This window comes from Pleurodeles waltl, chromosome 3_1, assembly GCF_031143425.1.
Source record: "Pleurodeles waltl isolate 20211129_DDA chromosome 3_1, aPleWal1.hap1.20221129, whole genome shotgun sequence".
NCBI classification, from domain to species: domain Eukaryota; kingdom Metazoa; phylum Chordata; class Amphibia; order Caudata; family Salamandridae; genus Pleurodeles; species Pleurodeles waltl.
Window position 1 is genome coordinate 570,640,557 of NC_090440.1, and position 16,106 is coordinate 570,656,662.

The window sequence follows — 16,106 nt, forward strand, 5'->3', positions numbered from 1 at the left end:
TTAAGTCATTGAGTGTGTGTTTCTTCTATTGCTTGTGTGTGTACAACAAATGCTTAACACTACCCTCTGATAAGCATAACTGCTCGACCACACTAACACAAATAGAGCATTAGTATTATCTATATCATTTTAATATAGTATATACTGAGCCAGATCCTACAGACTTTCACCCTGGAATGAGCATTAAAATGGTTGTAATCTCCATTTTAGACGACCTACAGAGACAGAGGGTCCAGGTGCCCAGTGCTTCTGGACCTCTAGGCAACATTTGGCACCATTGACCACAACATCTTAATCACTAGTCTCACGGAAAGTAGCATCAAGGGCACAGTTCTAACTTGGCTAAAAGACTTTGGGCCATATTTATACTTTTTGACGCAAAACTGCGCTAACGCAGTTTTGCGCCAAAAAAATTAGCGCCGGCTAACGCCATTCTGAAGCGCCATGCGGGCGCCGTATTTATTCAATGACGTCAGCTGGCGTTAGCCGCCGGCGCTGTCTGGTGTGCGTTAAAAAAAACGACGTACACCAGGCAGCGCCGGAGTAGGGGGAAAATGGCGTATGGGCGTCCACAAATGGTGCAAGTCAGGCTGAGGCAAAAAAATCGCCTCAACCCGATTTGAGCCATTTTTTTACGACGCCCATCCCCCATTGAAATGACTCCTGTCTTAGCAAAGACAGGAGTCATGCCCCATTGCCCAATGGCCATGCCCAGGGGACTTCTGTCCCCTGGGCATGGTCATTGGGCATAGTGGCATGTAGGGGGGCACAAATCAGGCCCCCCTATGCCACAAAAAAAATAAAAAAAAAATACTTACCTGGACTTACCTTAATGTCCCTGGGGTGGGTCCCTCCATCCTTGGGTGTCCTCCTGGGGTGGGCAAGGGTGGCAGGGGGTGTCCCTGGGGGCAGGGGAGGGCACCTCTGGGCTCATTCTGAGCCCACAGGTCCCTTAACGCCTGCCCTGACCCAGGCGCTAAAATCCGGCGCTAATGCAGGTTTTTTAGACCTGCCCACTCCCGGGCGTCATTTTTGTCCGGGAGTATAAATACGACGCATATGCATCGGAGTCATTTTTTAAGACGGGAACGCCTACCTTGCATATCATTAACGCAAGGAAGGTGTTCACGCAAAAAAATGACGCTAACTCCATGAACTTTGGCGCTAGACGCGTCTAACGCCAAAGTATAAATATGGAGTTAGTTTTGCGTTGAATTTGCGTCGAATAAAACGATGCAAATTCGGCGCAAACGGAGTATAAATATGCCCCTTTCTGTCTAACTATGAGCAGCCCCTCCTTTCATCTCAGAGCCCAGAACTATTGATTTAGGTGTGCCTCAGGGTTCGATTCAACCACCATTGTTCCTCAACTTCTATATGCATCCCTTAGCCTACATTATCGTCAGATGAAAGCGAAATTCAGTTTGTATGTTGAGGATACTCAGCTCATTTCTGGATTTGCACCTTATTTAACAACTAGCCCTGTTTCTGAATCACTGTTATCCAATCATTTGATGGCGATCCTTGGTGGATGGCAACCATTTTTTTTAACTGAATCCAATCAAAACTCATGTATTTTTAGCAACTCTAAAAGTCCACATTAATGATCTTTAAAGGTCTGTTTCCCTTAATAGCCTTGCCTGCCGTAGCTCCCTGTGTACAGAATCTTGGTATTTACATTGACTCTCATTTAGGTCTTCATTCCAGCGTCTTCAATGTGACCAAGACATGTTATTTCATTTGAAATCTCTACAAAAAATCATGCCTTCATTGAAGAGGATTTGAGTACTCTTGTGCCCATTGCACTGATACAATCGAGACTAGACTGTGGGAGTGCCACTCTCAAAACATTTATTGCCCGTCTCCGACATTTGTGTGGGCTTAGAAAGTATAATTCAATTTCTCAAACAGTTACAAAATTACACTGGCTTCAAGTTTAGAAGCGAATTGTTGTTAAAGCATTGACTACAGTCCACAAACCTAGCCTTTCAAAGCAAGAAACCCAACTTTCTTGAAAAAAACAAACGATTCACTTGTTATAAACTAGTCAAACAATTATGATAGGAGAATAAGTATTCTCTTCAAAACCCTAGGGCAAGGGCTGCAACTTTCAGTGAGAAATCTTTCTCCATTACAGCAGCAAAGGCTTGGAATTCTCTCCTTTTTATTGCACAGTCAATCGTCTTAACTCCCATCCAGAAAGTCGTTGAAAAATATCCTTTTCATCTTTAACTCTGGATTCTTTTCGATTATTATTTTGCACTTTTCTTGAAACGTCCACTTGAACAGTCATTCAGTACCAGGAAACGACGGCGATCGTGTGTTCATAAGTACCAAAACCAATAAATAGCAAAACTGGCTGCAAATGAGGCGTGAAGCACCCGAGCCAGTCCCCCCCAAAGACTATAGCTGTCTCAAACCGCGGCAGAATTCCCTTCTGGGTTGTTGAAAACGTGGCACAGTTGGCAGGATATTTCACACTGCTCTCTTTCTGCCTCTAGCTTTTTCAATTGCTTGTGGTGTGTAAAAACAAGCTGCAGCTGCCCGTGTCCTGGCAAAGAAGAGAAAATGCACTTTGCATGAAAGAACATGTTGCCATCTGTAGAGGTTTGATGGTTGAAAGTGGGATCTTTCTGTGCCTGGTACTTGTTTTCAGTTACAGATGCGCCAGGATTAGCGCCTCCTCTGATTCCTTCTTTCTGTATCTTTGCAGCGCTGTCTCCACCTTCTGGATGTCGAATCCAAATAACAGCCTCGTGAACTGCGCGGCAGCAGGATCAGAGGTAAGAGAAACAAGATCCGTCTGTGGTGCGCGCGTGCCACTGAAGATGCTACTAACTAGTCCTAGGAGCACACGCTAACCGGGTCACTTACCCCATCTGTTCATTGGCAGCTAGCCAGGGGACAGATCAAAACATCCACTGGGACACAAAATATCACGTTACAGACTCCATATTATCACACCATGTGTCACTAGTGTAGGCTCCAAATGAGCACTAACTGCACGGCAAGTGCATACTCCATCTGAGCATCACTGTAGAGCTAGTGAAGACTCCATCTGAGCATCACTTCAGGGCTAGTGCAGACTCCATCTGAGCACACACTGTAGGACTTGTGCAGATTCTATCTGAGCATCACTGTAGAGCTAGTGTATACTCCATCTGAGCATCACTGTAGAGCTAGAGCATACTCCATCTGAGCATCACTGTAGAGCTAGTGAAGACTCCATCTGAGCATCACTTCAGGGCTAGTGCAGAATCTATCTCAGCATCACTGCAGGATTAGTGCAGATTCCATCTGAGCATCACTGCAGCACTAATGCAGACTCCATCTGAGTATCACTGCAGGGCTAGTGCAGACTCAATCTGAGCACACACTGTAGGACTTGTGCAGATTCTATCTGAGCATCACTGTAGGACTAGTGAAGACTCCACCTGAGCATCACTGTATGACTGGTGAAGAGTCCATCTAAGCATCACTGCAGGACTAGTGAAGAGTCATCTGAGCATCACTGCAGGACTAGAGCAGACTTAATCTGAGCATCACTGCAGCACTTCTGAGCATCACTCCAAAACGAGTGCAGACTCCGAGCATCACTGCAGGACTAGTGCAGACTCCATCTAAGCATCACTTCAGGACTAGTGAAGTCTCCGTACGAGCATCACTGTAGGACTAGTGCAGACTCCATCTGAGCATCAGTGCAGGACTAGTGCAGACTCCATCTGAGCATCACTGTAGGACTAGTGAAAAGTCCATCTGAGAATCAATGTATGACCAGTGAAGACTTCATCTGAGCATCACTGCAGGAATAGTACAGACTTAATCTGAGCATCACTGCAGCACTTCTGAGCATCACTACAAGACTAGTGCAGACTCCGAGCGCCACTGAAGGACTAGTGCAGACTCCATCGGAGAATCACTGCAGGACTAGTGTAGACTCCGTCTGAGCATCACTGTAGGACTAGTGCAGAATCCACCTGAGCATCACTGCAGGACTAGTGCGAACTCCATCTGAGCATCACTGTAGGGCTAGTGCAGGCCTCATCTGAGCATCACTGCTGCACTTCTGAGCATCACTGCAGGACTAGTTCTGATGCCGTCTGAGCATCGCTGCAGGGCTAGTGCAGGCCTCATCTGAGCATCACTGCTGCACTTCTGAGCATCACAGCAGGACTAGTTCAGATGCCGTCTGAGCATCACTGTAGGACTAGTGAAGACTCCATCTGAGTATCACTGCAGGACTAGTGCAGACTCCATCTGAGCATCACTGCAGGACAAGTGCAGACACATCTGAGCATTACTCCAGGGCTAGTGCAGACTCCAGCTGAGCATCACTGTACGACTAGCGCAGACTTCATCTGAGCATCACTGTATGACATGTGAAGACTCCATCTGTTTATCACTGCAGGACTAGTGCAGACATATCTAAACATCACTGCAGGACTAGTGCAGACTCCATCTGAGCATCATTGTAGGACTAGTGCAGACGTCATCTGAGCATCACGGCAGCACTTCTGAGCATCACTGCAGGACTAGTGCAGACTCCATCTGAGCATCATTGCAGGACTAGTGCAGACTCCAGCTGAGCATCACTGCAGGACTAGTGCAGATTCCATCTGAGCATCATTGCAGGACTAGTGCAGACTCCAGCTGAGCATCACTGCAGGACTAGCGAAGACTCCATCTGAGTATCACTGTAGTACCAGCGCAGACTCCATCTGAGAATCAATGTATGACCTTGAAGACTCCATCTGAGCATCACTGCAGGAATAGTACAGACTTAATCTGAGCATCACTGCAGCACTTCTGAGCATCACTACAAGACTAGTGCAGACTCCGAGCGCCACTGAAGGACTAGTGCAGACTCTATCTGAGAATCACTGCAGGACTAGTGTAGACTCCGTCTGAGCATCACTGTAGGACTAGTGCAGAATCCATCTGAGCATCACTGAAGGACTAGTGCGAACTCCATCTGAGCATCACTGTAGGGCTAGTGCAGGCCTCATCTGAGCATCACTGCTGCACTTCTGAGCATCACTGCAGGACTAGTGCAGACTCCATCTGAGCATCACTGCAGGGCTAGTGCAGACTCTATCTCAGCATCACTGCAGGATTAGTGCAGACTCCATCTGAGCATCACTGCAGGACTAGTGCAGACTCCATCTGAGCATCACTGCAGGACTAGCGAAGGCTCCGTCTGAGCATTACAGTAGTACTAGTGCAGGCTCCACCTGAGCATCACTGCAGGAATAGTGCAGACTTCATCTGAGCATCACTGCAGCACTTCTGAGCATCACTCCAAGACTAGTGCAGAGTCTGAGCATCACTGAAGGACTAGTGCAGACTCCATCTCAGAATCACTGCAGGACTAGTGTAGACTCTGTCTGGGCATCACTGTAGGACTAGTGCAGAATCCATCTGAGAATCACTGCAGGACTATTGCAGACTCTATCTGAGATTCACTGTAGGATTAGTGAAGACTCCAGGACTCCATTACTCCAAGACTAGTGCACTGAGCATCACTGCAGGACTAGTGCAGACTCCATCTGAGCATCACTGCAGGACTAGTTCAGATGCCGTCTGAGCAGCACTGTAGGACTAGTGAAGACTCCATCTGAGTATCACTGCAGGACTAGTGCAGACTCCATCTGAGCATCACTGCAGGACAAGTGCAGACACATCTGAACATCACTCCAGGACTAGTGCAGACTCCAGCTGAGCATCACTGTACGACTAGTGCAGACTTCATCTGAGCATCACTGTATGACCTGTGAAGACTCTATCTGTGTATCACTGCAGGACTAGTGCAGACATATCTAAACATCTCTGCAGGAGTAGTGCAGACTCCATCTGAGCATCACTGTAGGACTAGTGCAGACTTCATCTGAGCATCACAGCAGCACTTCTGAGCATCACTGCAGGACTAGTGCAGACTCCATCTGAGCATCATTGCAGGACTAGTGCAGACTCCAGCTGAGCATCATTGCAGGACTAGTGCAGACTCCAACTGAGCATCACTGCAGGACTAGCGAAGACTCCATCTGAGTATCACTGTAGTACCAGCGCAGACTCCATTTGAGCATCACCGCAGGACTAGCGAAGACTCCACCTGAACATCACTGCACGACTAGCAAAGACTCCATCTGTGCATCACTGTAGTACTAGCGCAGACTCAAGCTGAGCATCACTGCAGGACTAGTGCAGACTCCAGCTGAGAACAGTGAATATCACTGTTGAAGACTCAATTGAGACACACTCCATTATCTCTAGTACACACACTGTTTCAGTGCTGTCCATACCACTAGTATAAACTCTATTGAGGCACACTGAATATATCACTAGAATATAACACTAGGATACACTCAATGTGAGTGTGCTATGTGCCACTGGTGTAGATTTTCTAGACACACTGCAAATATATATCACTAGAACACACTCAGTGTAAGCACCCTACATACCAGTGATATTGACTCTAGTGAGGCACACTGCACATATCACTAGACCACATGATTTGTGAGCATTCTCTGTGCCACCAGTATAGACTGTATCCAGACACTGCCTATATCACTAGGACACACTCTATGTGTATACTAGCGAGATACACTGCTTATATCATTATTACAAATTATATCTAAGCACTCCACATAAAACTTGCAGACATTTCATCTAGACACAAACACACTACATATCACTAATATACCCTCAGAGCAATGTAAATATCAAGAAAGACTGCATGTCTTACGAGTACAGATTCTAAGTGAGTGCCTTACATCAGGAGCATAGACTCTGTCACAACACACTGCATATCGCTACTTCGTGTTCTATCTGGGCTCTCTACAGAACTCCAGGATAGACTCCATATAAAACCTATCACTAGTACAGACTCGATGAACACTCTACTTACCATGAGTATTTACTCCATTTTGACAGCATATATCCCATCATATATCTTAGTAAAGACTCGGTTTGAGCACTCTACATACCACTAGAATTGGCTCCATTTACATAAACTACATATCACTAGTGCAAACTCAATCTGAGAACAGCACATATCACTACTACACCCTCTATTTTAGCCAAACACATATCACGAGGACAGTTCCCATCGGAGAGCAGCACTTTTTTACTGTATAGACTCCATCTAAAGGAACTGATGAAAGTAGTACAGACCACACCAGCAAACATCCTATATCAATAGCAAAGGTTCCACTTGAGCACAGAGCATATCCCTGGCACGGACACTATCTGATCATAGAGGCTATCACTAGCACAGACATCATCTGATCATAGAGGCTATCACTAGCACAGACACCATCTGATCTTAGAGGCAATCACTAGCACAGACATCATCTGATCATAGAGGCAATCACTAGCAGAGACATCATCTGATCATAGAGGCTATCACTAGCACAGACATCATCTGATCATAGAGGCTATCACTGGCACAGACATCATCTGATCATAGAGGCTATCACTAGCACAGACATCATCTGATCATAGAGGCTATCACTAGCACAGACATTATCTGATCAGAGGTTATCACTAGTACAGACACAATTTGATCATCGAGTGTATCACTGGCACAGACACCATCTGATCACAGAGCATATCACTATCAGAAGTACCATTTGGTCATAGAGCATTTAATTGGTGCAGACTCTCTATGAGCACACTAAAATGTCATTGACATAGCTCCCCCACGGAGCCCCTCACATATCACAAGAACACGCAAAACTGGAGCACACCAGGTGAATCTGAGCACACCATAATATACTATGACAGACTAATTCTCAACAGACTGCCTGCACACAGCATCATAACATATATAACGGGAACAGAGTGCATCAGAGCACACGCCACTAACTCACATCTGACAAGCACACACATAGCTAGCACAGGTTGTGTCTTCTTATAAATAGAAAACTATTGCTTTCAATATGTATTTCTAAGTCAAGAATCTAACATTTCTCCGACAAATGCTCTACTTCCGTACTTTGGGCCAGCTTTATAATCTGGCAGATGGCACGTTCCTCCACCAGGGTGATGGAGTAAATTACTCCATCGCCCTGATGGAGGTACCGTCCGTCAGATGTAGAAATGACGGCCAACTAGGTGGTCATTTCTTAAATCATTGCCAGGAGCCACCGTCACGTTCCTCTCAATGTTTTATGCATTTTGGTGCAGGGCTCCACCAACATGACAGAACCCTACACCAAACTGTTTTCTTTTTTCTTTTCAAAAAGAAAATGCTGAAGCTGGATTTTCTTTTTGAAAATACAAAATAAAATGTTTCCCTTTCCATGGGAATCCTCTTTCATGGCAAGGGGAGCATTTAGTAGATTCACTGCCCCCTTACTGCCAGAGTTTTCCTGGTGGCGACGGGCCGTGAAAACTGACCTTTAATTTTGCCCATCTAAATTAGGTGGGCGCAATTAGAGGTCTGCCTCCTACAGCTCCACATGGTCATCAGAGGGATTTTACCATGGCAGAGACTGGCTAGTCTCCACCATGATTAAACCAAAATTTTAAGGTGGGCTCACTATTGTGCGGGTGGTCAGCAAACTCCGTCACCTTTGCGACAGAGTATGTCTATAGCTAACATATACATTGGGCCCTTTGTCTTCAGTGAGGCAGACCTCCTGCAGCGGGTGACACGTGTTAAAGGAGTTTGTCTTTAGTGAGGCAGACCTCCTGCAGCAGGTGACATGTGACAAAGAAGTTTGTCTTTGTGAGGCAGACCTCCTGCAGCAGGTGAAATGTGACAAAGAAGTAGACCTCAATCAACGGACTGAAAACAGCCTCACAAATCACCTGTAGACAACACATAAAATGCAGTGTTTCATGTGCCAGCTAGCAACATGAGAAGTGTTTTGGTATAATTACCTTGTCCCAAAAACACAAAGAGAATAGACAAATGATAAAATCCCCAACTTGTCGTTTCTGGGTGCTTCACCTTTCTGTGTGTTTTTGTTTTACAGGAAACAGGGTTTTGGTTCATTTTCCACCATGTACCCACAGGACCATCCGAAGGGATGTATTCTCCGGGCCACTCTGAGCACATTCCGCTGGGAAGATTCCAGAACAATAGAGCACATTCCAACTACAGGGTGAGAATTCTGTGCATAATGTAAAACTAAGACATGGCTGTGACAAACAGACAAAATGAGGTCAAGTAAGGCACAAAGACACTAGTCTCCATAGAAAAGAGAGTAGCAAATACCACCTCTAAAAACACGAGAAAACATATCTCAAGAAGCATGGCAAGAAAGACTTCTGGTAGCTCCAACAATGCTTATGTGATGACCTCACTTCCAGAATTAGACACAGATGCTCAGTGAGTGACCTTTTTACCTATACAAGTAAACATTTAGTATGAACCCAGAAATAAGATGTCTCTGTGAATAAATCCACTCTTAATTCTGGGTTTTAATTAGAATTAAGTTCCCTGGTAACAGTACATCAAAAATAACGAAGAAACGCACAATCAAGCATTCACAATATCTGTTCATTCAGAAAGTAGCTAGGGTGAGAGAGCTGTGTCTGGAACTACTGGTTAGTGCAAGGTTACCAAGCTCACACACTCTAGCAAAGGTATTAGCACCAGTGGTTGCAGAGGACCACAGCAGTGCACATCAATAAGCATGAGCATTGAGATCCACAGAGGAAGATAGACAGTGTGGTGTAAGGATTCCTTCCAAACAAAAGAAAGTGGCATGTTCCCAGCACACTACCAGAGGACCAGTGTAAACTGCTTCTGTCAGTGTTCTGGCACTTCAATGTTGGTGGCACCCTAGGCTTTCCCAAAGAATAAAGGAGCCAGATGATCCCCACTGGTGGGGCTATAACCCTTCCCTTCTGTGGTCATCTGCTTGTACAGATCAATCACTCTTATGATAGAGTTCCTGTTTTCCAACCTATAGTACTCTGGAGAAAAAAGTGAGTTGGGGAATGGTCTCCTATTGAGATCTCTGTATCTTTATGTCCTAAAAGGCACTCATGATCTTCATCTTCTTGATAACATTGACTGGCATACTCCCCTTAATGCATACTAATCAAGGAGCGGCCTCCACTGCAATTCGGATTGCCCAAGACCCTGTGAAGGTTGCAGTGAGAGGGGGCTCCAGACTTTCAGTCCTCTTGAATTCTCAGGTGCCATTGACACAATTGATAAAAAAAATTCTACTCAACATGTGCAGCAGATTTTTCAAAAGAATACAAAAATACTGATGGCAAAAAAGATGATCATATTAAGCACTAATGTCTTGTAAATGACTAATTGAGTATGCATAATTTATTGTCAATATATGTAACTTAGTATCAATTTGTTGGCTTTGACAAATACATACAGCGGAACTCTAGGGATCTAACAACTGTTAGGTCAACTGACAAATTAAACAATGAATCCTAGAAATTACATGTAGACCATCAAGCTTTTGATAATTAAATTATAATACAGATATAGTCTAGTTCTACTCCAGAATCCAAGTTTAATTTCAATTACTCACTGACTAAATGTTTTCATTTGACCCACCCCGTACATTTCTCCACTGCATTTTTGGCTAGGTTCACACTATAGAGATATCACAAGCAAACATTCATACACGGATACATACATGCATTTACATGGATCAGTGGAGACCTAAGTAGATGGGAGCCCAGTGATATGTTCCCCACACTTGACAGTCTGAGATGATCCATTTGTAGTAAGTACTTACTGAATAACACACTCAGGATGACATGAAAATAGTAACTTTGTTCATCAGTCCACCTTGAGGTGGAAACATGTAAGTCTCAGAAATCAAACTTAAAGGTTTTCTCATCTTCAGAACCAGATATCATTAAGAATTGCATTCATTAATGTTCCAGTATACCAAACCATTCCATCATAACAGCCACTGGACCCTCAGTGACCTCTAGAGTCTCTTTTCATTGTATACTACTACAAGATGCTGATGCACTGTTAATAATACATAACCTGACAAGAGTACAGCTAGAACCTCAACCTACGCAGACCACTTGGTGGTTGACTGATAAGGGACCACACTGGGACGAGACTTTGTATCTAGGTTTAAACCACGGTAAGCACTTGATATGATTACGAGTATGTCTTTACATAGGTGCCCCTCAATAACTTTCACAACCCTATAACGTTAGTGAATATGTGGTGCCCGCTGCTTTTCTTCTCTACAGGCACTGCTAACCACGGACCTACTATGAGATACCATAAATCAATTATTGACCATACAGCTCAACACAATGAAGGTCGCTGTTATACCTACCTCTTAAAGAGCACCAGTTATAATTTGAGATGGAACCATACCTGAAATCACAACCACCTAAATTCTAGCACGAATAAAGAGGGTGTAGGGCCCATAGACCTATTTGCTTGTATGATTTAATTGGGGATTGTTGCACTTCACGGTTTGCAGTGATGAAGCGAATGGCATGCAAATACCGAACTAGGAACAGTGTAGTTTATTTGGAGTCATGAGACAACTTCCACCACTTCTCCCCATGGCTGCAAGTATGTTTTGTAGCAACATGAAGACGATCAAAGAAGAAGAAAAAGAATAAAGCAACATGTGACTCGTCTTTACGTTTTTGTACATCATCCAAAGATACAAGGCTGTCTATTCCAGACTGGAAGAGTATCAGCATTAACAACCCCCTTTCCATCTGGATGAGTATCACTCAAAAAGTATTCAACTGTTTGCCTCCGTTTTTGTCATCATGCAACTATGAATGCATCCAAAACTCTGTATCATCAATTGCACAACATGAAGCACAGTCAAATGGACCACAACCCAAGGAAAGAAAAGCAGGAAAGCAAGCCTCCTACTGCATTGCCACCATCGTCAGGAATGGACTGCCAGTCAATCTAAGGCTCATCCCCACACTTAAACCTTCCTCTCCTCCAAAGATTTCCATATCTCACCGCACACCTTTTCCTCCATTTTCAGATGCCCTTTCCCTTCCTCCTTTCCACCGCATGCTCTGAGTAAATATGTCTGGTCCTTCCACCTTCACTTTTATCTTTACTTGACAACCATTTATGAATAACCTCTAGTTCTGCAACCACTTGTTACCCTCGTGCTGTTTAAGCCATTTTCTGCACCGATGGTTAGTGTTGCGCAAAGTATCTACAGTATGATAAATCTGTTCCCTCTGCTGATGCACTGGCGAATACATAGTTATTTGCCCTCATGACAGGAGCAGGAGATCCAGAGCACAATAATGGTCCCACAAGTAGCTATGCATATATAAAATCCTTTTTCAGCAGCCATTTTGTGATTCCCAAACCAAAAACCTAAAATTGATGTTTGCTCACGTCCTTAAAGGACCAATTGATCGGTGCATCTGATGGGTCAGACCATTTTGTGAAAAAGCAAGGATGAACAACTTCACATTACAGAGAACGAGACGCCAGCACCTCAAATTCTAAACAACATATCCACCAAAACAAAAAGACACCGGAAGCCTCACATTCATAACAACAAATGCAAACACATAACTTCACTCAGAAATGGCACAATCCAGTGCATCATTTACAACAAAAGATACGCAACACATTGCACAGACACCCCCGATTCTAAAGAATAAAACTCACACACCACATCATATACTTAACATATCATACTGCATTTCAGGTAATAAGATACAGGTACATCGTCTCTCAACGAACAACACTTAGATACTTCATTATGAAAAACACCTCTATCCTGAGAAGCAAGCATAAACCACATCACATTATTTAGGCAAAGATGCAAATACACCTCATTCAACAAGATCCAATACTCCATATTGTAAACAACAAGCCACGAATATGCCACACTACATAGAACATGAAACAAATACACCATATTCTAAAGAATGAAATGTTAACATTCTATATTCCATGAGATAAAACACAACGTGGCATTGTAAAGACCAAGTGACGCTTGTATCTCAAAGAAACGCAGGAAAAACACCAAAGTCTATAGATTTAAACAGAGCCATGCCACAGTTTTTGTCAACAGGCCACCCAAAAAGAGCCATTGTTCTAAGAGCAAGAAAGGAACATATCATGTTTCAAACAGTGTGGGGCCAAGAAACAATGTTATGCAACGCATAAGTATAAATCTTAAAATCTTATAGAACAATGTGCAACATTAAAAACTGGGGCATTCCGGAGGCCTCCGCAGCCCCTGCGGCTCATGGGGGCCTCAACGCTACAGGGGGGCCTCTTAAGCACAAGGCCAATGAATGTCTGTGAACTGTGAGAGACTTGGAGGCCCTTCATCACATTCCTCGTGGAGGGGGCATATTTTTGCAATACGTCACTGAATAACTGGAGGTAAAAGGCGTTAAGTAAGGACACTTCTAACAATAGTATGCAAACCTTATATTGTACAGGGCACTATATCATTGCACCAAAGGCCGTAGGAGGCAGAGGTATTCCATGTCCTTCGGAGTATGACAGAAGGACGCCAAATATCAAAGCATGAGACATAAACACATAGGGGCATATTTAAGAGCCCATAGCGCCTCCTTGCACCACATTAGCGTCATTTTTTTTTACACCAGAGTGGCCCAACGAGGCCAAAATCGCTGCACTACATTTTGAAAGTGGGACAATGTATATATTGCACCACTTTCTAACCCTTTGCGTAACATTTTGCCTGCACCAGGCATAATGTCTGCAAAAGGGGCGTTCCTCTGTTGGGGAGGGGGGAGCGAAAAAATGGTTTAGATTTCTTTGCGTCATTTTTTTGCACTTTTAATACTTGATCCGAGAAGGCGTTAGAAGGTGGCACCCCATTGATTACAGTTGGCCTCAATGAGCTTTGCAGGATTAGCATCAACATTTTTTACGCTAATCCTGCAAAGCTCCGGACTAGCACCAAAAATTCTGGCGCTAGTCCCCCAACTTCCACCATGGTGCGCCGTATTTTAAATATGGTGCACACATGGTGGTGTTAGGGGGCACTAAAGGGCGCAAGAAAAAAGGCACTGCACACTGTGTGCAGCGCCACTTTTCTTAAATATACCCCAAAGTACCCTAAGAATCATGTTGGGATGCAGCATGGTGTCAGGTGGTTTAAACAGTCTCTTCTTCAAACAAGCTGTAGGGGAGCTATTGATCTGTAAAGGCAAGTCGTGTGGATGTTTTTCCTATCAAGCATTGCTGCAGTGGGACGGGTGCCTGTCCTGCAACAGTTCAGTTGGAAAGGTAGAGAACTGGTATTCTGGTACCTCTGGATAAATGAAGAACAGATTCACTGAGAGAGTAAAAATGGAAACTAAAAACAGCCCTGGCAACATTTTCAAACCAGTCCCACACTGCAGGAGGCAGCGACTTGAACCTCTCCATGTGGTTTTCATGCCTGAACCAATAGCTTCCCTTCGAGAGGCCAAGTGGAGATCTTCCATGTAGCGACAAGGACTCAGTCACACGTTTTGCTCCGTCAACCACCCACATTTATTCAGATGGGAGCACAGTGAGGTTCTATTTTATTGATAAATGTGAAGATGGAACCAACAAAACCAGCAAAAACGTATTTCAAGGTTATTAATTGGTATGAAACATACTTGAAGGTAAGTGTACATAACCTCAGCAATGTGCCCTTTCTCTTCCGGACGGAACGGGATAAGGTATGATCAGTGGCCTTAACGATACAAAATAGAGTATTTGCAGAAGAGAGGGAAACGGTTCCACATTGTGCATTCCAGGGAGTGGTTATTGTTATTGCTCTTTCTGAACACTATTGATACATTGATGTCATAATGTATTCCACTAACTAGACTGAGTGTGATTTCCTTAACTAAAACAATGTTCCATAATTACAATCACCGGTTCCTAAATATTTCGTTATTCCAAGAAACCCTTATGCTACCTCATCAGAATGGCGATTTTTGATTTGCAGGATACAGGAATCTTGGCTAGACCTATTATGAGACATTATAATAAAGGGTCAATGGTACAAATAGTTTTAATTAAATATTTCTCTGAAGTCTGGGATTGTTTCTTTCTTCCTGTTTTTCACTTTGGTGTGCCTGACTAAGGGGTTGGAGGACGTTGATCAATCTGTTGATGTTAACAAGTCTCCCCTATTTTTTCCAGGCTGGTATGATCATTGACAACGGAGTGAAAACCACTGAAGCGAATGCGAAGGATAAAAGGCCCTTTCTGTCCCTTGTGGGAGCCAGGTATGAACTCTTCCACAGCACAGTTTTCGCATGAGCTAGGACTTGCGTGGTACAAGAGCAACGCAAACCGGGCCATAAATGTGGCCATTAGTTTTCAGCAAAGGACAACGTGTAGACCTCTGTTGCAACCGTTTAAGAGAGTGTGGATAGCTTGTTTTTGCACATTTGCCAGTTTTTGCGTGTTTACATTTAATCGGCAAAACTGCTTGTGCAACGCAGTTTTGTAGCATGGTAAAACTGCATTACAGGATAAAAAAACACATCTGCCATTGACAACATCAGAAAGCTGGTGATAATTATGAGGGGCAACTAAATTAATTACAGCAGGATGTCATGGTCAACACACTTGCCTTGTTTTTTCACACGCTTCTCAAAATGTTGAGACAAGGCCCATTGTAAACAGGAATCCCACTGCTAGGTTTGGCGCCCATTTTTAGCTGGAACGCACAATCGCTCTGACCTGTTGCAAGTATTGTGGGCTTTTAACCATGCCCATGTCACGCCCATCACTGTCACTCGTTCGTGGGATTGCCTTTCAAAAATCACTTGATGTAATTGATAATTGCTTTACGTTTGTCCTGCCTTGAGTCTGTTTTTGTCACACCTTGGAGACTGCCCCTGTTACATGGATTATTGCACGATTGCCGATACACTTCAGCGTGGGCGAGCTATTTATTTTGTCTCTCCCATTCGTGCTGCATGGCAGCCATGATGCCCACAGCGTGGACAGGCACAAAAGCCTGAACTCGATGGGCAGTATTGAAGCGCTGGTCCTATTGTTCACAGTTTCCTAATCAGAGTCATTTCTTGTGGCTCTCCCCTTAAAACTCTTAAAATTGTTAAACGCTTTACATAAAACAGAAATCCTCAAAGCGAAAGTGGCTCTCCCAGCACAGTGGGAGAGCCGATACTGCAATATC

General features: G+C 44.1%; 1 protein-coding gene across 1 annotated transcript in view; it reads left to right on the forward strand.

The window, feature by feature from the left end:
* CEMIP (cell migration inducing hyaluronidase 1) overlaps positions 1 to 16,106 on the forward strand; it is an 899,136-nt gene that overhangs the window by 783,935 nt on the left and 99,095 nt on the right. The window contains exons 15-17 of the mRNA XM_069223002.1: positions 2,714 to 2,783; positions 8,979 to 9,107; positions 15,101 to 15,186. Of these exons, the coding sequence (XP_069079103.1) occupies positions 2,714 to 2,783; positions 8,979 to 9,107; positions 15,101 to 15,186 (285 nt within the window). The remainder of the gene's footprint in view (positions 1 to 2,713; positions 2,784 to 8,978; positions 9,108 to 15,100; positions 15,187 to 16,106) is intronic.